General features: G+C 39.0%; 1 protein-coding gene across 4 annotated transcripts; it reads right to left on the bottom strand.

Annotated features, from left to right (window-relative positions):
* Positions 1-16,552: 16,552 nt before the first annotated feature.
* On the bottom strand, positions 16,553-20,980 carry ACTC1 (actin alpha cardiac muscle 1). 4 transcript variants are annotated; one of them, XM_058026233.1, is made up of 7 exons: positions 20,852-20,980; positions 19,943-20,069; positions 19,745-19,831; positions 18,938-19,099; positions 18,634-18,825; positions 17,220-17,401; positions 16,553-16,881 (listed from the first exon to the last, which is right to left on the bottom strand). In XM_058026233.1, exons 1-7 carry the CDS (start codon positions 20,978-20,980, stop codon positions 16,738-16,740), a joined length of 1,023 nt encoding a protein of 340 aa, XP_057882216.1. In that variant the 3' UTR covers positions 16,553-16,737. The 4 variants fall into 4 exon arrangements, with proteins under 4 accessions (XP_057882216.1, XP_057882214.1, XP_057882215.1 ...); XM_058026231.1 differs by having other exon boundaries at positions 19,745-20,069; XM_058026232.1 differs by lacking the exon at positions 19,943-20,069 and having other exon boundaries at positions 19,745-19,942; positions 20,854-20,980.
* Positions 20,981-23,021: the final 2,041 nt, after the last annotated feature.

Genomic DNA, 23,021 nt, shown 5'->3' with positions numbered 1-23,021 from the left:
TCAGTGAGAAGGCCAACATTCATTTCACATGGTTAAAAATTTCAAAGGAGGTTTTTCTACCTCAGATTTACATATATGGTTTCTGAGGCTTTGAATTTCTGTCCTTTATCTGAGGCCTGACTTGCTGTCAAAATAGAAGTAATAAGAATCAACACGATGTTCTCTGAATGTTTTACACAACAGTGAAAAGTGTATGAAGAATACAATTAACTGCATTTCCATTATCCTTTATGTGAGACAGAACCTCTGGACTTAGCTGACAAATTGTCTAAATCAAAAAGTGCTCAGACTATGTATAGTCATGACTGTAAGTTGTAGACATAAGAAGATTTTCAGTTTCTAAAGGTTTGTCTTAGTTTTTACACCATTCCCCTGAATACTTCAGCCAATGGCAAAGCCAGGATTTGCAGAGTAGCAGGCTGCCAAAGATGCTGTGGATGTATATTGCACAGTGTACACATTCAGATTGGAAACCCATGCCTACATTTCATTCAAAAGCATTCAGGATTATCAAAACTTTATGTCTCCTGGTACTGTTTCCTACAAAAGGAGCAATAACAGTTTGCAACAGGGCTAAGCTTGTCTTGGTCAATATTTTTATATGTTGCATAGAAAGGAAAAAAAATCAACTTGCTATTCCACACACAGGCTTTTGGGTGGTAGGGTGTATTTTTGTTCCTCTTGGTTTGCATTCAAAGAGAATAAGTATTCCTGATTCATCCAAATTCAGCATAAACTTTGTCATTCCTAACAGGATCTCAAACAAGCTTTGCAAAAGGAAATTCAGTCTGCATGTGTTCAAAGACACCAGTGCTGTGATATTAATTTCTGATGAAATAATGTAGACTTGATCTTGGATTAGGTCTGGAGAATGAGACTGAAATGTGTCCTCAGTTTGAAGCCAAACTGAGGTTAATCTGTCTGTAAGAAGCTGTAGGCCAGATTCTCTCTAAGAAATCCAGCCCTTTTGCCCTGATCTGGTTTTGCAAAGGGTCTGGAGAGCAATCAAGTCTTGCAGGATGCACATTCCTCAAGGATGGAGCAGAACAAACTGAGAGCAGAACTGACACATTTGGCTTGTCTGTCAGACCCCCTGCAACCTGGACATGGAGAACATGACAGGGTCAGGATGGCCAGTGCTGTAATACAGTGTGCTAAGCAGCATTATTCCCCTGCTTCCCTGCTTTCTCTGCTGAGGTTTAGCAATGTGAAAACACAGAAAAGATCTTACATGAGCCTTCCACACTCAGTGCCTCCTTTTAAAGTTACACATTCATCCTAAATTTATACCAAATATTTTATATTAAAATGAATCAATTATTAGTACTATGCCAAAAGTCTCCCTCAATGCGGTTTTTTGCAGCTGCTTGCAGTGGATCCACCATCATAGCATATGAATATATGTCATATTTATATTCTAAATTGCATGGCAAATGACCGTATTTCATTGTTACATTGGAAACCACTATTTCCACCATTTGTAGCAAACTTGAAGCAAATTATTTAAATAAATTAAAATTAAATTAATAAATATTAATATTTATAAATATTATTAATAAAGAAAATAATGGAGTTTTCTTTTCTCAGCTTTTGTGAAAAAATTACATTGCCCTATAGCTGTATAAGGTATAATGTGACTGTATTTGCTAACTAGTGTCACAAAAGAGATTTTTCAGCATTACTGTCATAAAGCTTTAGAACATCCTTTGGAAGACTCTACAATAAATGTTTCACTTCTGATAGTATTTGGTGCAGTCCATGAAATCTAAGTCATTAGCTACTAAACTGAAAATGTCTTTTTAAGACCTCTCATAGCCATCTGCTATGCTCTGTTTTCATTTGATGCCATGTGTGTATTAATGAAATGATTGCATCAGATTAAATCTTTTATTCATAAAATCATCTAGGTCATCTGCTTCTACCTACACTTTCTCTCTCATTAAAATAAGCATTTGTGTGTACATTCCCTCCCCACTGTATGAGTACAACTCTAGCTACAGCTAGCTGCTGAATGTAGATCTTAATAAGAAATACCTCTCCATGTCTTTTTCTCAAATGAAATTCCCTCAAAGGATAACTCTAGTATATCACAGCAGAGAAAGTGTATTTTTCCCACAGTTTTGAAAGTAATGACTTCCCAAAAGGTAAAAGATTTGGATGTGCTAACGACTTCAGTCCTTGACAAGAGAAAGCAACATTGCGAGAATATTCATTTTGCTGCCAGGAAATGGGTAGCACACTCTTCCCATCAGTCAGCAGTGTTTGTGTCAAAGCTGTCAGTTGCAGGGTGGGCTCCTGTGGTCCTTGTTGTGAGCAAGGAATAGCGCCTGCATTTGTATGCTTCATGCTTGACAGTAGCTGTCTCAGGTGCACAGAATTCAGGGTTTCCTGTAATGCACAAACAAACAAAACACCCTGATAACTTGATAATCAAATTAAGACTATATTATGCATCAGAGGTCTATATCTACAAATGAAGACTGCAGTAAATGGAAAGCTATTCAAGAAAACAAATAATGTAATCAGTGAAGAAGGAATAAATCTATGAATAGTCATTAACTTTGAAAGTGAGGGTTCATAAGTCATGTTGAAGCTCCATAACTATTCTTGCAAGGGGATAAGGGGGCTATCATAAGAAACATTCATAATGGGGGCAGGTACTAAGTAAATATTCTGCAATCTTGTGAACTAAGGGGATTTAAAATATCAAAATAGAGCTGCTTTAATGAAAAAAAGTTAGGTATCATACTTTCTAGTTACAGAATATTTTATTTCCTGACAGAAAAAAAATCACCTAAGTTTTATGGAGCTCTTGTAAGCTGTCCACAGGGACCTTTCTATGCACAAATTAACAGCTCAAATCAATTTCCTAGGAAATAACTTGGACCTATATAGTGAATTACACTTGCATTTACTTCTGGCATATTTACAGCTCCTAATGCAGCAGCGTTTGCACTTCTTGCAAACTCAGATTTATTTGCAGGTAGGATGCAGCCACGAGAAGGAAAATATCTTTGAAACAAATACTTATTACTTGACCGGCTCTGCAAAGAAATACAGAAGTAAAATATTCTACTGACCAGATCATCTGCTGCCAGTCTGTTGAGCTTCCTTTCTGACTCTCACCAATCTCAAAAAAGCACTCACATTGTACTAAAACATCCAAACATCCATTAATGCAATTTCATGGATTATGATGACTTAAGTGTAAATTTGTAAGCCAATCTTATGTGAGTTTTTGTTTCAGTTTTCTTTTTAAGTTTTCATATACATAATGAAAGAGCTTTCAAAAATACCTTGGGCAGAAAAGAGTATTAATTATTCCTCTATAAACAGATTTAATACACATTTTAAGGATGAAAAAGATATCTACATACTAATATAATAATTAATTCAATATGGGAGTGAAAATTTTTCACTGTCGAACAAATGATTTTATTCCTAGAGTCTATTCTTTCAAAGACATGTACTACAAAATAAATGTAGCCTAATATAACTGATTAGGGCATTGTGGAAAAGTACCAGCCAAGTATACCAGTATGCCAGAGCCAATGCAGAATATTGTTAGACTCAGTTTGGCAAACCTTATTTTTCTCTTTTCCATCAAAAAGAGTTACAAATTTTCCTCAGAAGAAACATAATTAAATTTGATTTCAATAATACCTTTAAAATGTATATTATATCATAATATTTTCATTTTGTGGTAGTAAATTTTCATTGTACTAATAGCAATTCCCACTGGCTTTAGATGAGCCAGAATTTTAAAACCTTGAAGATATTTATACCAGAACATTTTAAAATTTTTTATGGCAGAATATGAATTATGAGAAAGTTATTGAATGCTTCAGAATATCCAGAACAACAGAAAATCCAGTAATAAGAAAAGAATCCTCTCTACTGGAACTCCAGGCAGCATTTTGATGCTTTTCCTATTCCATACAAAAAAAAAAAAAAAAAAAAAAAAAAAAAAAAAAAAAAAAAGGAAAGAAAATAAAGGTTGAGAAATCATGCTTCAGTATTTCAGCATGAATGCATAACATCAAGCACTTTTTTCCAGACCTACTGCTTATCTCTGCTCTGTCTACATTTGCCTTCAACCAAATGCTGAATCTCTGCACTCCCAGCTGCTTTCAGTTCGATGACGTGATTTACCAAGGACTTCTTTCCCTTTGTTTTGATCACTACACTACCATATGTCTTCAGCATTCCTGGTGCCTCCACTCTTGTCCTATCCCTCCCCATCTCACCAGTCACAGAAGGGAATTCACATTACATTAAAGCTTCCCTTCAGAAGCCAGGCTGAAACAATCCCTTGAAATAACTAGGGCATTCGAGTGATTGACTTGAAAGTAAACTATGTCAGTGAACGGGAGTGAGAAGCAGGAGCTCAGTGAGAAATGCAGATGGTTTTTAATCCTTGTGTCATTCAAAGATTCTACAGTTGTAACAAAAATTTGTGAAATACATTTGATATTAATTCCATTCCAGACACATAAGATATAAATACATATTCAAGGGTGCACGAATGTATGCATTTATGCATGTGTGTCCTGGCTGGGGAGTTCTGTGTGGTGAGACAGAAACTGTTGAGGGGCAAGGTGGATCAAGTCAGGCTGCAGAGCTGAAAGCCATACAGCTGGGCCTAGAAAAGCAAGTACTATGTAGACATGGAATTCCTGAAAGAATTGAGCTGGACAATGGGACTCATTTTCAAAATAACCTCATAGACACCTTTGCCAGAGAGCACAGTATTGACTGGAGGTGTCATATTCTCTATCATGCACTGGCCTCTGGAGAAATTGAGTGGTACAATGGAGTGTTAAAAACCACACTGAAAGTAGTGGGTGGTGGAACTTCCAAACACTGAGATTTACATTTCAGTGAAAATTGTTTAACACCTGATTAGTTAACAGTGCAGGCTCCACCTCTCGAGCTGGCCCTGCTCAGTCAGAACCTGCTTACCACAGAAGGGAATAAAGTCCCCCATAGTGCATATGAGGAATGTGTTAGAGAAGAGTGTCTGGACTAAGCAAAGGCAAACACAGCCATAGGAATTGTTCAGGAATCCTCCTCTATGAGATTACTGAAGTGAGTTAAATTGGTTCTGCGGGGAAAATATATTTAAATTTCACAAGATCTTAGACTTTCTTCCAGGTAAGATCCTAGGTAAAAGCTATTGAATTTTGGCTTTCAGTGACGTTAGTACACATGGACCAAGAATATATAGTCATGGATTTGAGAAAAGAATCTTAAGTACTTTGTGGAGGTCATTAATTTTTTTAATTATTTTCAAATTAATGTGAGTTTATAAATATTCAGCAGTATCAGTTTTTTAGTCTAGAATCTTTAATCTAGTATGTAGAGCTCAGCAATTTTACTGGAAATTACCAATTTATAGAGCCAGAACATTTTCTCAGACCCATTCCAATCATGCACATCTGAAATTTCACAGGTGGTGATTAAAACTGGCATTTTTGTGAGTTCCACAACTGTTACTAACAAACAGCATCTGCTCAGTGCTGTGCAACATGCTTTGTTTTCATAACACCATTTGTTAATCTTTCCTAAAGAAAAAAATTTCCAGGATGAGTATTTAATTAAATTTTGTAATGTTTCCACTTCAAAATGGAGCAAAATCAAATTCAGAATATCAATTTCTCTTATGTCACAGAAATTGAATGCTTACATATAGATTTTGCAAAATATTTCATGTTCTAAAATATTCCAGTCATAACTATATTTTTCAGAATCTATTAGAAATGGTGTACTTTTAACTATAATGCAAGAATCTGTGACTTAACAAAATAAAAAGATAAATTCAGTCATTAATGAAATATTGTAGGACAGCTGCAAATGTGTGTGATTTATTTATGTTTTTAAGAAAAAGACAAATCAGCATTATGTGTAATGACACTATAGATTGGAAGTTACAGTTTTTTTCTAGATGACAGTGAAACTCACATAATTTCTTGCATAGGTTAGAGTTGCTCAAGGGCTGCACTGATTTATGCACATCCTATGCAAATCTGTCCTCATTTGAATCAAGTATTTTCTTGGCATTTTCGATTTAGAAATTCTGCTCTGCAGTGTTCGCAACCTCTTTCACACTTTGCCTGCAAGAACCTGAGGATTGTTTTCCTCTGATCAACTTAACGAAGCTATCACTGATTTATAGGGGGAAAAAAAGGAAAAGAAAATGTGTCATTATACCTTGCTTCATGATTTCACTAATCTAAAGCTGTGTCTGTTCTACAAGTAGGAAAGAGCATGGAGAGGTGTATCTTCCATTGCTCTACGTACACCTTTACCACATTCCCAGGAGCTGGGGCCTGGGGTGGGCAGGCTGGCTCACCCTGCCAGCAGCACCAGGCATCGCTTTGAGTCATCCCTGGATGCATTTCCCACTTGTGCTTGCCCTGCTCCACACCTTGCTTAGGATCAAGGGCAGCTGAAGGGCTGCATTACAGACCCTGCATTACACTCCTCTTGTGAGGCTAAACACCTAAACCAGAGCCTGAACCACAGAGTCTTTAAAATATTTATCAGTTGAACTTCAAGGGATGCAACAGAGTGCGAATGTCATGTATTTATATTTACACGCAAATGCATAAATGTTTTATATTGTAAACATTTTTACCAACTATCAATTTTTTTACCAGTTATTAACATGTATTGCCCATAATAGATCAGGTTTTACCTATGTTTTCTGGGTTTTTCAGGTTTTCAGGCATCTCTTACACCTGTAAGAGTGTAAACACACTATGTGTTTGTATGTCTGTACCTGCCAAAACACAAGAAAATAAATCTCTTTTCTTCAATAACCCTCTACATAATATCTCCATTTCACACACAAATTTCCCAAGACAGAGTCGCTCAGACTGTACTCAAGCCCATGAGGAGGTCATACCTCCCAACACGGGACAGTAGCTCTCCCTTTCCCCTTCCTGATTTTCTATACAGAGGCTGGATGAAACACATTCTTCCTTGTGGAAACTTCTGAGAATGAATCTGTGAAGGACTTGCTGCATCCCAGAGACTTCCCTTTGCCCTAAAAGAAAAGAGGGTTTACAGTGAATCAAAAAGCCAGAAGGACTAGGGCCCTCAAGCTTTTGATTTAATTAAGATTTTTCAGTGCTTACAAGAGATGAAAACTACACACAGCTTTCAGATGGGGGTTTCAAGATGCCATGGTGAGACATAGCTCCCTACTGCTTTCTCAAAACAGACCCTCTCCTGATCTTAAAAAAACTAGAAATCAGTTGATTTCCAGCCCTGGTTTCACTGTGTAAGTATATCTATCCTACAGTTTTAGTGGACAAAAATCAGGCCAGGTAATGCATTATTTCTGATAAGCACTAATAGGCTTCATCTCTTTAAAATGCATTTGAATCAGTAATATGTCAAAAAAAAGCATGGATAAATTATTGTTCTGCTTTGTTTCATTAGTGCTTTTTTATACACTTCATAATTTTAACTATTTCCTTGAGGGATCAGTATTGGGACAGAAATTGTATTACAAAGGGAAAAGGCTCACAGGAATGCTAGAGCAATGGGGAAGAGAAAAAAATGTCAGCCAGTTCCACAGGATTTTAATAAATATTTGTGAAGCATATTTAGTTTCATTACACCAACTAGTTATCAGAGTCCAAAGCTGTGCTACCTGAAATGTCAGTGGAAACTGTACCTCGGGCTTGAAGGCACAATGCACAGCAAAAATAAACGTGTGAAATCCAAATATGACTGCCACAAAAACAAACAAAACATGAGAGAAAACATGAGCTCAAAGATAGATCAATTAATCCAAAGAACACCAACTAGACAGGTGGATGAGTCACACACACAGTGTAAGCACACCTTCTGCTGAATGGAAAATACAACTTAACCCCACATGTTTCACTCTGAAAGACAGTGAGGCCAACAGGATAAACTAAATTGGGTGGCAAGACTCCCACCTGCACCACGACTGCAGAAACATTCTCAAACAGGGAGCTGGGGCTGAGTTTCCCCTTTTGAAAATCATTCTTCTTATGATCAGCCCTTCTCAATAATGTGATTTTCTTACTTTTTAAGATTGGGGTGGGGGTGGGAGCAACTATGATGTAAAGACTGATTTTGACATCATAAATAAGATGCTATGCTTTCTTTTCACTGGGAGGATGGTTCAGCGAAATATATCAAGTGTATATAAAAGAATTAAATTAAAAATATTTAATTGTTCTTTTCCCAGCAGCAGGGGAAAACAGTCTTTCCAGAACTAGAAAATGCCAACATACTTGCTTCACAAGGCATGATGATTGTCCTGCAGAGACCTATCACAGCTGCCTCTGAAACAAATCAAGCATGCTGCTACAATGGATGTAATTAACTTGTTAAAATATTTTTATTTTTCATTAGGTGAATGTGTAGATAAGAAAATCAAATCACAATACACACAGAAAAGGCAAAGTTAAAGAAGTACATAACCCAAATTCTAAGTGGACTTCTGTGACTGGGTATTATTACCTTCTAAATTAAGAGAGCACAAAAGTGTTTCTTATTTATGATATTTATTATGATAATCATTTTCTCAGAAGTCAGAAAGTACGTTCAGAGGTATGCAGCAGGTTGCACTAGAATCTATATTGAATCACACAGTGTGAAATATCCACACAAAATGTCCTTCACAGTGACAAAAATCCACTTGATTCTTTTTAGCTGCTATATTCCGTGGTTGATTGGAAGCATGCACTGGAGATTTACAGCATTGGAAGGAATAAAAATGTTTTGGAAAATATCCATGCCCTCACCTACTTTAGACAGCCCTACTAGTATCATCAGCTTCAAAACAAGAGCAGTGTTTAGATTTATCTGACCTGAGATTTTGGCCCTTTTTTCTTTTCTTTCTTTTTTTTTTTTTTTTATGGACCTACAGCCTTTTTGTTCCACATTTAAGGTATATCTGAAGTTCTAGTCCTCCAAAGAAATACTTACTGAAGCAAAATACATTAGATACTTCAAGAGATTTTTCAAAAGGTAAATTTGTAAATTTTAAATCATTACAGAAATGGCTAAAGTTTGATACAGTACCCTTTTTCCCTAACCTACTTCCCTCCATTGCTTTCACCAGGCAAATTGGTTCACCAGGCTTTAGAAAGACCAGGGAACTGGGAAGAGAATAGCAAATGAATGGGAAGAGTTCATGTCATGAATTAACAGCAGAGGTGACTTGTGACACACAGGTCTTGCTGATAGGCCAGGAATTTCATTATATACTCTTCAGTGCCATCTGCTGTAACCAGATGCATCCAAAATTTAAGAGATAATCAAATAGCCAGTGTCAATAGCTGCATGGCAGGGAACTCTAGGCATAGGGTTCTTCTATGAGGCTAGAATCCCATTAAAGAATCAAGCACACATCATTGTCAAAGATGAAGAACTTGGTCTCAACTATGAACACATTCTTTCAACTTTTTACCTCAATTCCTTAAGCTGTAGCAAAACACCCTTTACACAATTTAGGGAGAATTGTTGTTTTTGCACCACAACACCTCCTCCAGCCAGGCAGGGACAGAGCTGCACCTGCTGGTGTGACTGGAGAGCAGCTGTCCACTTCACATTCACCCTGAGAGCTTGAGAAAGAGAAGTCAAGAAACAATATCTTCCAAGGTACAAGTTGGATTTGGGTGCCTGGACTCCATAAACCTAAATTTCTAAGACAACAGCAAAGCCTTTATCTCCTCCACCACCAACCATTAAAGCTGCTTTGTTTAGATGAAGAAAATATAGCTCTGTTAAATACTATATTATCTTAATGTCTTTTCTGCAGTTATTGCAAAGAAAATAATGATAACTTTTGTGTGCTTCTTAGACCAAATGCACAGTGTGATTGGTTATATTAATTCTGTCCTTCAGGATTTAGACAGAGCTCTAAGGCTCAGAGTCCTAGAGAAAAACTATCTGCAGAAAAGTAATTTTTTTCCAACAGGAACTCCACAATTGTTCATCACAAGTTACATAATGTATTTTCCAATAGAAGATTTCATAAAATTAATGTACTGTCATGTATATTTTGTCTGTGTAAATTATATGCCAAAGCATCATAAAATCATAAAGTTTGGAACGACCCCCAAGATCGTCACATCCAACCTTTGCCCAAATATCACCACTAAACTATAACACAAAATGTTACTCCATTATCTGGGGGTTTTTTTAGCTTTAGGACATTAAAACTTGAGAGGGACACCATTTCTCTGGAGGCTACACACAGACACACAGAAAAATTTCCTATACTTAAAATGTTTTGATCTAAGTAGTCAAAATGAAGAAAAAGAAAATCATAATGACCATTTTTTTTCTTCTTTCATGCAGAGAAATTCCAGCCAGTAGCACCTGCACTGCATTTCCAGAATGGGATGTGCTGCAGATTTAGCAAAGAACCACCAGCAGTTTGTTGGGTTTTGCATAGCACTATTTATCTGTTCTCTGGTATTTGTGGCATTCTCTATACTTAGATTGGCAAATGCCACAAATTCCATGGTAAATTTAAACACTGTGAGTGATAAATGTCAAGCTTTTAATAGCACCCACTGTCCCTCTGTCACCACATGACCCTATTAGGAGATTGCACAATCACTATCTCTGTACAATTTCTTATACAAGAAATAGCCTCACAGCACTTTCAATGGCAAGATATCTGCTTTGTATAAGCAATGGGGCTCTTTGAATATCTCCTGCAAGAAGAAGAGCCTGCAGGATACTTACTATTCCTGATTATTTCACTTGCTTTTTATTTACAAAAATAAAGTCAGAATGTAGTCTCCTATTTCTGTTAGGTGCCAGTACAATGGACAGAATTCATGATCTTAGCTGAAATGGCAGAAAAAGTTTGATGACAACAGTTGACAATATGTTCCATCAGAAGGAAAAGTCTGCAAAACCATTGCTGCAGCCATTAAAACGCAGAATGTGACACCAGACATCACAAAAGTTTTCTCTGGACATTTTTTACACTTTTAGCAGTATATTATCTCTGTGGCACTTTTTGACTGTAGATTGTAAGAAGGAAAGAGTATTTCACATTGTCACTAAAAATATTTAAGTTCTGATCTCAGAATTCCAAAGTTCTGAGGTTTTCCTCTGAGCACAAAAATAAATCAAGAATTAACTTCTGCCTTAGGAACAAGGCTACAAAATATGCACATTTTTGTCTCACTGAAATACCTCTGTGATGTTTCTGACCAGAAATATTTTCCTTTCCATTTGCTGTGTGGTACAGACGTCTCCGAAACTTGTTACTGAGTCAGAGATGCTCTTCCATGCAAAAGTTAAAGAGAAGACTTAGGGAAAAAATTGGTATAAGACTTAGGGAAAAAATTGGTATACATATATATGCACAAATATGTAAAAACATATTTCAGTGTGCATGTATGTGTCTGTGTGTATATATATATGTACGTGTATATATATATATATATATATATATATATATACTTCTAATATATACATATAAGAAGTGTTTTTCTCTTATGACTTGTTCAGTGATTTGTCTTTAAAATCTGCTGAGATTTCTAGTTCTGCAAGAACTGTTCTCCTCCCTGGCTTATCAGAGAATCAGAGCATTGTAAACACATAGTAGAACATTTTCTTGTTTAAGGTTAATGGTTCTTATTCTCTTTGTGTTTGGGGTTTGGTTTTTTAATATAAAATAGTGACTGTTTTTGAAGATGGAAGTCTGTGTCTTGGAAATAATTTATATCATCAAAATTAAACATAAATAAGATTTAATGTGAAATTTAGTGTCAGAACTCATCTATTACATGAGGATATGGCTTGCATTCCCTAAATGTTGATTCTTTCCTTGATAGCAGATACTGTAAAATCACTGTGTTTCTGGATGCTGTGGAAGAGCTCCCCACAGCTATTGGCCCAGCAGTATGTTCCTCCCAGACCCTTTCCCTCCCAGAAGGCATCAGCTCCACGTTTCACCTGCTTGCTGTCACAGCCAGCTGCAGGGAGCTGCAGAGGGGGTACCTGTGTGGCAGGAGTTGCTGTGCTGCTGCATTTCCTTCTCTCTAGAAGAGCTAACATTCCCTCTAAAATTCAGGAATTCCTTGATTTCCCTTTGAGCACTTTTTTTTTTTTTTTTTTTTTTTTTTTTTTTTTTTTTTTTTTTTTTTTTTTTTTTTGCAAAAGCATGTCCAGAAGCCCCACTATAAGTCCCAATGCATTTGGGATCCTTTGGAAAGAAAGGATGATGTATCCCTCATTATCATTGACAATGATAATGTCAATGACAATGCTAATCACCCTTTCTGGTGATCTAAACCTGAGGGGCTTAGAGACTCAGAACTAATCTTTAAGCTCTTTCGTACTGCCTTGCTACCTTCATCTTGTTTGTACCTTCCCAGACTTATTATATCATTTACATGTTACGCAAATCTATGTCAGTAAAGCTTTAAGCTATGCCTCATCCACTTTTTTCTCTGTATGAACAAATATCTCCTGGTAAAAAAAAATGTTTCTAAAATACAATTCATCTCCTCTACAAGAGCACACTACCCTGCTTTTGGTAGACAACATATCTAGTATAGTATCTCTGTGGCACTTTTTCACTGTAGACTTGAATTTTGTGAATTCTACCTTTATGACGATGGCAACATAAAATTGCCACCAGATATATTAATTTGTTTTAATGCCTACTATATTAATTTCATTCACTATTATTCACAATGGGCAGCTTAATCATAAATTAAATCCATCCTTTAAATATATAACAGCATTAGAACATTCTTCTAAAAACTAACATATCTGATTGTTTACTTTTTATGTTTCAGCAATTGTAGCCGTCCTCAGGATAAAAAGCAAAGTAATTGGTAGTATATTAACTGCCTGAATTGCTTCTTTCTGAAGGGTAATGAGTGAGATTTAATAATCACTCAATTTTATATTATTTTATTCTCTTTCTCATATCTTGATAATGACAAAGACTTCTGCCACAGGTTGCTTCAGGGTAGGACAGGATTAAGCTGTTACTGGAAGCAAGCATCATTCTCTGCCCATATACAGTTATCCAAACAGCAGGAGTTAATCTATTTTTTTCCATTTTAGTGTTAGTATTGTAGGTTAATCTGACTGTCACATATATTTAGAGTCACTTGATGTGACTAAGTATAAAACCCTCTCATTCTATATTAAAAAAAATATCACTCTGCAGAATTCAATTATTCAAGCCAAAATTTTTCATATTAGTGCTACCCCTCAGGCTTTCTTAACACTTTAGCTAAAACAGCCTTTCAAGAAAAGATTAGTACAAAGTAGACAACTCTATCAAATTTATGACTTTGCTAACAATTTTTTAAGGAAACTTTAAGCACAAACAAACATCTGAAATATCTCTTTATTTCCTGTAAAAAAAAAATCCATCTTTTTAAGCAGAATCTCAATGATTCCTTAGCACACATCTAGTAGAGATATTAAAAGCATTGTGTTTTGATGGCAATTGTCAATACTCCTCAAATGCCAACATGGTCATCAGTCTACAAGGAAAGATTTCTGTAAGATCTGAGGGTCAGCCAGCAGTGGTAATACTGCAACGCCTTTCAGTCAAAAGCATAAGTACTGGGCAGTGTTTTTCTGGCTGCCAGAACAGGCAATAAGATTTTGTCTCAGCTCTCACTGATGTATGTCAGTACTTCTTAATACTATGTAGCCCTTCCTACAGAATAAACCTCCTTTATGTAGCTTAAAAATCACATCAGACTAACTTCCACAGAATTCCTTCCTCTCCATTTTACACACAGAGCAGCAAGGAGCTGCAAAGTCAAATAACCAGACACCCTTCAGAGTGGCAGACAGACCTTTTGCCACGTATTCACACTGCTTTTCAAAATATGTGTGTTGAATCCATAATTTGGCTAAACATTTATTCTTGTTCTTCCATTGAAAGGGCATCTCACCCAAAGCCGTGAAGGTTGGCTGGGTTCCTTTAGTCTTCAATTTAATGTCAATTTCTTCATTAGGTGAGGCGTTTCAGAGGTGAAGATTGCTTACCACAGCGATCTTGGGTACAGATATTTTTAAATCTACCTTTTTCAAGGAAATATCCAAAGTAATTTTACCTATCATATGGGTGCTCTGCAGTTAGTTTCTGCATCTCATTTCACCATCTTCATTTTGCACGCAAAATGTATAACACATTAATTCTTGTAAAATGTAAACAGAAGGCAAAGTTTAACAGTAGCCTGTCTTATCAGTATTTTGAATCCTAGATTATGACTTAATATTCAATTTTCAATCAATCAATTTAGATCTAGCTTTGCTTCCAGAAATAGTTATTATAATTCCCATATTAATGAATTACTAGTTTTCACTGCATTGAGTGGGAATATATAATATTCAATTATATATGGCCAAATATAGAATAATTACGCTAAAAATTAATGCATCTGGAAAAACTCTGTAAGCAAAGGAAAAGGGTAAGGCATTGATACTTTTTTTAGTCCTGTCCTACCTATATGCAAGCACATGACTATTTTGTACAATCCTTGCTGCTCCTATCCAGTTCCGCAAACTGAGTTACAAGCCCCGAAATGCCTGTGGAAGGAATGTTTCCATCAGTCCTGTAGTCAGTGGCTTCCTTCATTCCCTGCTGATGCCCACGAGCCCAGCAGTGAGTCCCTGATGGGAGCTGGGTGTGGTGCCAAGGGCTGCCTGCCATTCCTGACCTGTCCGGCACAGCCAGGCGAGGCAGGCATCCACTGGGGCTGCCTTAGCACACCCTTTGCATACTTGCTTAACATTTTAAGCTCCAATTAGTTGCAATTTATGTCCAGTATCACCCTATTAATTCACACTAATACCTGAGATAACCTTTCTGCCCAGCCAAATCTTTCAAATTAGCAAGCAAGTCAAGTGAAAAAAGTGCAATGGTTCTAAACAGCAATACGCAAAAGTCATTGGCAAACATCTGTGTTGGTCAGACATCTGGAAGAGTTCCCGTGTTTTCAAGACACAAAAAATTTCTTCATGGTATGAATTTCAGAATATTTACCTTCGGTGGGAACCTTCTTAAGAGCAGTGGAGGCTGTTGACTTTGCCTTAAAAGATTCACAGGTTAATAAAGGCTTATTTGAGGCAAAATTTCAATAATACTGTGTGCACTATTAAAATGAGTATTTCACATTTATATTTAAATGTTTGTATTGTTAAAATTTCATTTTTGTTTGCCTAAAATATTTAAATGAATGTCCATACCGAAAAATGTTTTACGTCATGTTTGTGTTTAAATTTCTTTATATTTGACAATTCCATCCAACTTCTCTGCTCAACCCCAAAAATATCTAGAAATATTTTAATATTGTGATTGTAAGGGGATGGTAGGAAATTACAGTGGTCCCCCAGTAAAACACCTCCTAATGGTAAGTAAACTGGGGACAAACATTAAATATATCTTCATCTTTTTGAAAAAATCATTTCTATATAATTACAGATCACACCTAATGACTATTTTTAATGCCTTTCAAGAAAATAAGAGCAAAGAGGAACAGAAAGTTTCCCAACAAATGTGTACATTTTTTTTTAATTAACATTAGATTATAGAGTTAGCATAAAGTCTTATATTTTCAAACAGCTCTGATGAAACTCAGCTAACTGCATGCACAGTTTGATACATGCTTTAACTGATTTCCTAAATCAAACTTGGGCTTATTTCGTCTGTACGTAGTTCAAACTAAGACACTGACTGGTTCCATTACTTTTATGAAAATGTCCCAGATCATTCTGTACTTCCCTTTTTAGCTACTACTTTTTGAAAAAAAGTCAAGGAGCCCAGTTGTAAGAAGTCTTGGTGAGGAACACAAACGGCCACAGAAGTGTGCAGTTTATGATTGAAGTATCTGGGTCAAATAGCAAAGAAAGGATAGCAAAGATTAAGGATTAAAAATTGCCTAAGACATATGAATGATGATGTGAAAATAATTGCTTTTGTAACAATTCTGGGTTTATACAACAGAAGTTTGCTTCCTGTGCATTAGTACAATAAAGACTTCACTTCTTTATCTCTGGCTTTGAAGAGATAGGGGAAGATGAGTAAGCTGTCAGTTTCAATTAATGTTTTGCCATAAATATTTATAGCCCATGGAAAACAATTGCATGACTCTTTAGGATTGAGCTAATTATTTATAAATCACATTCTAAATGTATTAACATAATTCTTTTACAGAAGCTTTGGCTTTTAGTAAATGAATATTAAAATCCCATTACGATAAATGGGATAGAAGAATCTTTCTTAAGTGAGTGAGCGAGTATGAGAGGTTTCCTTTCACTTTTTCCACTTACTGGGTCAGCCTTAAGGCTTTTTCTTTATAAGCCTTGAAATATATTGCTTCTTTTGTTCCAAATTTCAAAATTAAAACTATAAAGTGTAAATTCTTTCTCAGAAAACCATGACCTAACATGCATATATCAGTTAGGATGCAGTAAAAGTACTCATCGGTCTGATGGGAGTTTCCAAATCCCAGGGGTTTAGTCTCATTTTTCTGACCAAAAAATACTTGAAATAAGACAAAAGACAATATTTTGTAGGTTGCAAGTCCCAGATCTCGTTTATTTATAAAGCAATAAATATTAGAAGCACAAATAAATTGCACGGGTGTGTAAACAAACTGTACAATGACTGAAGAGTTCGGGAAGGTTTGCCAGAAGACTCCAAGAAGCATATTGTCGTCATCCTGAGTGGGAAGTAAATTGAGGAGGGAGTGCTTAGAAGCACTTGCGGTGTACAATGGATGGACCAGCCTCATCATACTCCTGTTTGCTGATCCACATCTGCTGGAAGGTGGACAGAGATGCTAGAATGGAGCCACCAATCCAGACAGAGTACTTGCGTTCAGGAGGAGCAATGATCTAGGATAAAGAAAAGCAACAAAATCCTCATTTCTGAACAGTGAATCCATATTGCAATGCTACACGCCAGTAGATATTTCCTCTAGAAAGTAAAGAACATTTCTATAATGGTATTGATCTTCAGCAGCTCTTAAAATACATGTAATGTATTAAAAAAATCTGTAATCATATTTTCTTCTCTTCTAACCAAGAAAATTATTCTGATTAAATGGAATTTCTGCTCATCTGCCCATCAGCTCTTGATCTCATTTTTGAGTTGTTCCCACATCCCAGTTTAATGAAGCTGACATTGTCTCCACCTTTATCCACGATTTATAACACAGAGTCAAGTTCCTTACCTTGATCTTCATAGTGCTAGGAGCCAGGGCAGTGATTTCTTTCTGCATGCGGTCAGCGATGCCAGGGTACATTGTTGTACCACCCGAGAGGACGTTGTTAGCATAGAGGTCCTTACGGATATCAATATCACACTTCATGATGCTGTTATAGGTAGTTTCATGGATACCAGCAGATTCCATACCTTGAGGAAAAAAAGACAGTAGGCCAGTGAATTATACAAGAGGTCTCCATTAAATGAAACATTGGCATTCCTGATCATTGTTAACATGAACTTTTTTGGCCTTTTCCTTGTAAAAATGTTTCCTGGTTATAAAGTGTTACAGAAAAATATTTAAAAAAGAGAATTACAAAACTAATTTAGGAAGTGAACATTACTTGTTAGAAAAGGTAAGAATCATAATGCATGTGCAAAGGCAAGAGACTCAAAATATAACAAGTAAGATAACAAGTGGACATGTGAGATAAACTCATTTAGTAAATGTCAGTGGAAGAAGGGTATCAAGAAGAGAAAACGTGAGTATTGGTTTACATCAGTCTCACTGAAAGTATTAGCTGAATATAGTAAAGACAGCAAATGAAGACAATAAAAATAGTTGAAGTAGAACTAAAGAAGATAATAGTAACTTCTTCAGTCTACTCAAAATGTAGTCTATACCACTCAGAATCGTCAAGGCAAGACTTAACCATGACACGGAATTAAGATATTCGTACTTGATGGTAAGAAAAAAGAAACAAGAAGCAAGTGGTTGTAGGTTGCATTCCAATCTGTTAATTTTAACAGGTGCTTCCTGAAAGGGCAGACACTGGATCCACAGTAAGAAGTCAGCTGATGAACAACTGCATGTACTACTTGGGACTCAAGAGTGTAACATTTGCTGCATCTGTCAGCTGCGTGCACAACCAGCAAGGCTTACCATCTCGACCATGGCAATGTTAATTAGAGTGTATATAAATACACACACACCTTCCCTCCATGTCCTTCCCCTCTCTGACACTTTACTTCTTCATGGAAATAGATACTGTTTCGAGTGTAAGCCTTACAAATACAGCTCTGAAGGCTATTCTTGCCATCAGTGACACAGAATCATAAAATGTCTTGAGCTGGAAGGGACCCATAAAGATCACGGAGTCCAACTCCTTAATGATGGTATTGTAACTGTATGTTTTATCATTAAAAAACTGGGACCCTAAAACTTGATCTAAACCTTGCAGCAAGAGCCTGGAACTCAGCTAATTACCGGATGAGCTCACATCAAGCCCATCTTACAGGAACCAAAGGATCTAAATTATTATTCACTCATGTCGGATTTTGTGCCAAATTTAGGTAAGCAGGAAGAGGAGCAGGGCACCTTCCAAATCTTCTGATTCATTTTCATACCTCCTACAGAAAGGAGAATTTCCTGGAACACTTACCAATGAAGGATGGCTGGAATAAGGTTTCAGGGCAGCGGAAACGTTCGTTACCAATTGTGATCACTTGACCATCAGGCAATTCATAGCTCTTTTCCAGAGAGGAGGAAGAGGCAGCAGTGGCCATTTCATTCTCAAAGTCCAGTGCAACATAGCACAGTTTCTCTTTGATGTCACGGACAATCTCACGTTCCGCTGTGGATACAGGAGAATCAAATCAAGCTTTGGATAAGCACAACACTAGAGAAGATGGTGGGCCAAGAGAGACGTGAGGGTTTTCACAGCAGAGAAAAGCTGAAGGACTGACCTGTTGTCACAAAGGAGTAGCCACGCTCCGTGAGGATCTTCATGAGGTAGTCAGTCAGATCCCTGCCAGCCAGATCCAGACGCATGATGGCATGAGGCAAGGCATACCCTTCGTAGATAGGCACATTGTGGGTGACACCATCGCCAGAGTCAAGGACAATACCTGGGAGAGAAATGTCAGAGAGCAGCTGCAGTCACCTAGAGAATGCTTAGGGCCCTTACACACAGGACGCAGCAAGAAACACAACAAAATAAAGGATTTTTCAGGCAGTATAAAGTAGCATAGTTCTTTTTCAGTCACAAAGATCTTTCCAATTCTTTCTGCCTTTGCTTGCCTGGACATTTGTGAGGGGTGTGAATTTTCACACAGAATAGTTGCTCCACACATATTTTAGGATAATCCATAAAACCTGCCTTCCACTACTACTATACTGAGCAGTAAGAATATTTGCAATAGTGATTGTCTTGGTCTGATAATGGGCATCTTTGGTCCAGTCTAAACCCTTAAACTGGTGTAACACTTTTGTGACTGCAGTATCCCTACAGGAATGTCTCCTCATTTGCACTACAACAAGCAGTGGGACAGCCAGTTCCATGGTGCCTCTCCAAAAGCAAGGCAAATTGTCTGTGGAAAGAACAATGTGGACCTATTTTGTAGTGGCTTTTATGCTACTGTTGTCATTAATTGCCATAAACCAAAAAGACTTATTTTTCTGTAAATTTAGTGTGTTTTCCTATTTAGAATGGAAAGGAAGGAGAGTTCCTGAAAGGAAACAGAATCTAAACGGTGTTTATTTGTTTGTTTTACCTGTTGTACGACCAGAAGCATACAGGGAGAGGACAGCCTGGATTGCCACGTACATAGCAGGTACGTTGAAGGTCTCAAACATGATCTGGGTCATCTTTTCACGATTAGCTTTAGGGTTCAAGGGGGCTTCTGTGAGCAAAGTAGGGTGTTCCTCAGGGGCCACACGGAGTTCATTGTAGAAAGTGTGGTGCCAGATTTTTTCCATATCATCCCAGTTGGTGATGATGCCGTGTTCAATTGGGTATTTCAAAGTAAGGATACCTCTTTTGCTCTGAGCTTCATCACCCACATAGGAATCTTTTTGACCCATACCAACCATAACGCCCTAAGAGAAGAAAACACAGAAAAGCATTATTTGAGGAAGACGACATCACAGAGCCCAAACAACTACATCACAGACAGCTGGCCTGAGGCTGAGTCAGGAGAGGTTTAGGCTGGATATTAGAAAAAGGTTCTTCACCCAGAGGGTGATTGGGCACTGAGCAGGCTCCCCAGGGAAGGAGTCACAGCACCAGCCCTGACAGGATTCAAGCAGAATCTGGGCAACTGTCTGAGGCACATGGTGTGTGACTCCCATGTAGAACCAGGAATTGGACTTGTTGATTCTTGTTTGTCCCTTCCAAGTCAGGATATTCTATGATTCTACAATTCTAACTGTCTTATTTTCAAGAAAGGTACTAGCAGTCACACCCCTGAAAAGATGTTCGTGAAAATAAATTTAACATTATTAAAATATTATGTCAACAGAATCTGAGGTGTTCTCATAAAATCTTTTTTTTTCCTTCCATGAGATTAATAGATTTTCCCCCATTTATAATACACCTCTTATATTCATATTCTTTTTTCTTATTTGTTTATTTCTGATTTTCAAAAATTTGACTGAAAGTAAACTGCACAATATCATGAGCAGGAAAAGGAGTTTGTAAACAGGACAATACAGAGGGAAACTAGCATTCTACTGATCAGATACTTCATATTACTTTGCAACCTTAGCAGTAATTTATCCAGGATTAAAAAAAAAAAAAAAAAAAAAAAAAAAAAAGTACAAATTGTAAATGTTTTCATTTAAAAACCCATTTTTATGGAGCGTCCTGCCTCTGAATTTACCTGGTGCCTCGGGCGACCGACGATGGACGGGAAAACGGCCCTGGGGGCATCGTCCCCGGCAAAGCCCGCCTTGACCAGCCCCGAGCCATTGTCGCACACCAGCGCGGTGGTTTCCTCGTCGTCGCACATCTTCGGGAGGAATCACGAACCTGGAAAACAGCAGGGCGGCCGGCTCAGAGCCCCGCGGGCAGCCCCTCCGCGCCCTCCCGCCCGCCATCCCGGGGAGCGCGGCCGGCTCGCTGGGGCGGGAGCGGAGCGGGAAATTCGAGCTGTCCCGGAGGATGCTCCACGGCTCTAAACGGGATCCGTCAGCCGCCGGCCTCTCCGCGCTCCAACAGCCGCCCCAGCTTGCAAAATGCTCCATGAGGGCGTCATTAGCGGATCCCTCTGGCCGCAGATCGAGAAGGGAGGGAAAGCTTTTTAAATCGCAGAGATGTGTCCGGCCCGGAGCGCGTCGCGGGCGGTGTCCCCGGCAGGAGCAGCGCCAGCCGGAAGCTGCACGGCCCCGGCCCCGGCTGCACGACCCGCGGTGCCTCCCGTCCATCCCTCCCGTGCGCTCCATCCCGCCCCGTCCCGTCCCGTCCCGTCCCGTCCCACCCAAAGGCTCCCGGCCCGCCCCTCGGCGCTGCGCTACTCACCAGACCGGCACCGGCGGCGGGGTCGCAGCGGAGGAGACCCGGGCTGCTGGCTCGGCGGAGACGCCCCGATTTATACCCGCCGAGGCGCAGCGCGGTGCGGGGCCCGGCGGGCCGGGGCAGCCACCTTCTCCTTATTTGGTCGCTGCCGCGGCCCCGAGCGGCCGCGCAGCCATGAATGGAGCCGGGCCAGCCCCGGCCTCCCGGCCCATGTAAGGCAGGCGCGGGGCAGCGCGGCCCCGGCCGCCGCATGGCCAAATAGGGAGCCCAGCGCAGCCCCCGGGGGTCAGCGCCGGCGGGCAGGGGCTGCCAGGGGCCGGGAAGGGGCCGCAGCCCCGCTCGGCCCCCGCGGTCAGCAGCCGCCCGTGCCCGGCCTGGTGCGGCGCCGCCAACTCGCGATGCTCGGGCTTGGCGGAGGGTGCGAGGGAAGCCGCACGGGCGTTCTCTCCCCGGGTTTTCATTTTTCCACCGAAAATAAAAGGCCAGTCGAGCTTCTGTTCAACCAACGAGTGATGAGGTTACTTCGGTGCCAACGACTGAGGCTCCTCTCTTGCGTGGGGGCGGCATCTGCTCTCCTGTGCTGCCTTAGGAAGGAGCAGTGCACACTCAATTTCTTTTAAACTTTGATGAGCACATGCTGTAAAAAACACCCTTTTCTCTGCTTTTGGCTGACATCTATAGCGCAAAATGGGATGTGCTCACTTATGTTACTATGCATATACTTAAACTCCTCTTCTTTGCTCTTTTAATGCACACCAGATCAGTAAGGGATAGTGATATGTCTAGGGCAGAGAACGAGATATGGAAATAGCTTGGACAAAACCCAGCTATGGTATTAATGTAATGTGACAGTTGTTTTCCTGCTCAGTTGTTGAAACATCCACATTGATAATTTGTTGCAGCGGTGGAACCTTGAAAATCCGTGTGTCTTCAGGACTTTTTTTTGTTTGTTAAAAATAGAAAGACTGGAGAGGCATCCCTTGAGTGGGTTTGGCCTGGTATGTGAAAGCAGAGATTGTCAACTCATGTCCCAGAGAAACTCATTATAATGTGGAGTGCAGTGTCCTCCAGGAGCTCATCTTGTAAAGTGCCCCGTGTCTGCCTGTGAAGCAATGCTGGGATGCAGCGGGGAGAACTGAGGTTTGGGACAGGAGGGGATGGTGAGATTCAAAGCCAAGAGAGGAACACTCAAGTGGATCAGCTGCTTAAACACAGGTCCAGTTTATGAGATGCCTTACAAAGGCTGGCAGACATCACATGGATGTATACATCTTAAATTATGCGGAAGGAAAGAGCTTGTGAATGCTACACAACCTGAAGTCGGGGGCTTTGAGAAGTGTTTGGGGAAGAGAAATCTGCATGGTGGTTTAGCTCTGACAAAGCACAAACAACTGGAAATCCCTATTTGTTTCTAAACAATATCCAAAGGGGGCGTCAGAGACCCCCAGACTTTGATTTCTTCTGAAATCAGAGATTGTGGCATCAGTTTCCCTGTTTCTAGCACAATTAATGAGGTGGTTAGCTCCACCCCAACC

The sequence above is a fragment of the Melospiza georgiana genome, chromosome 6 (assembly GCF_028018845.1).
Source record: "Melospiza georgiana isolate bMelGeo1 chromosome 6, bMelGeo1.pri, whole genome shotgun sequence".
In the NCBI taxonomy this organism is placed as follows: Eukaryota; Metazoa; Chordata; class Aves; order Passeriformes; family Passerellidae; genus Melospiza; species Melospiza georgiana.
This window is presented reverse-complemented; position numbering and strand designations above follow the sequence as displayed.

Excerpts from the sequence above, each read along its gene's own strand:
- ACTC1 (XM_058026231.1), bottom strand. The coding sequence starts at position 20,980 with ATGTGCGACGACGAGGAAACCACCGCGCTGGTGTGCGACAATGGCTCG. Across the intron at positions 20,070-20,851 it reads TCGGTCGCCCGAGGCACCAG|GGCGTTATGGTTGGTATGGG; the intron begins GTAAATTCAGAG and ends TTCTTCTCTTAG. Across the intron at positions 19,100-19,744 it reads TGCTTCTGGTCGTACAACAG|GTATTGTCCTTGACTCTGGC; the intron begins GTAAAACAAACA and ends TTTCTCTCCCAG.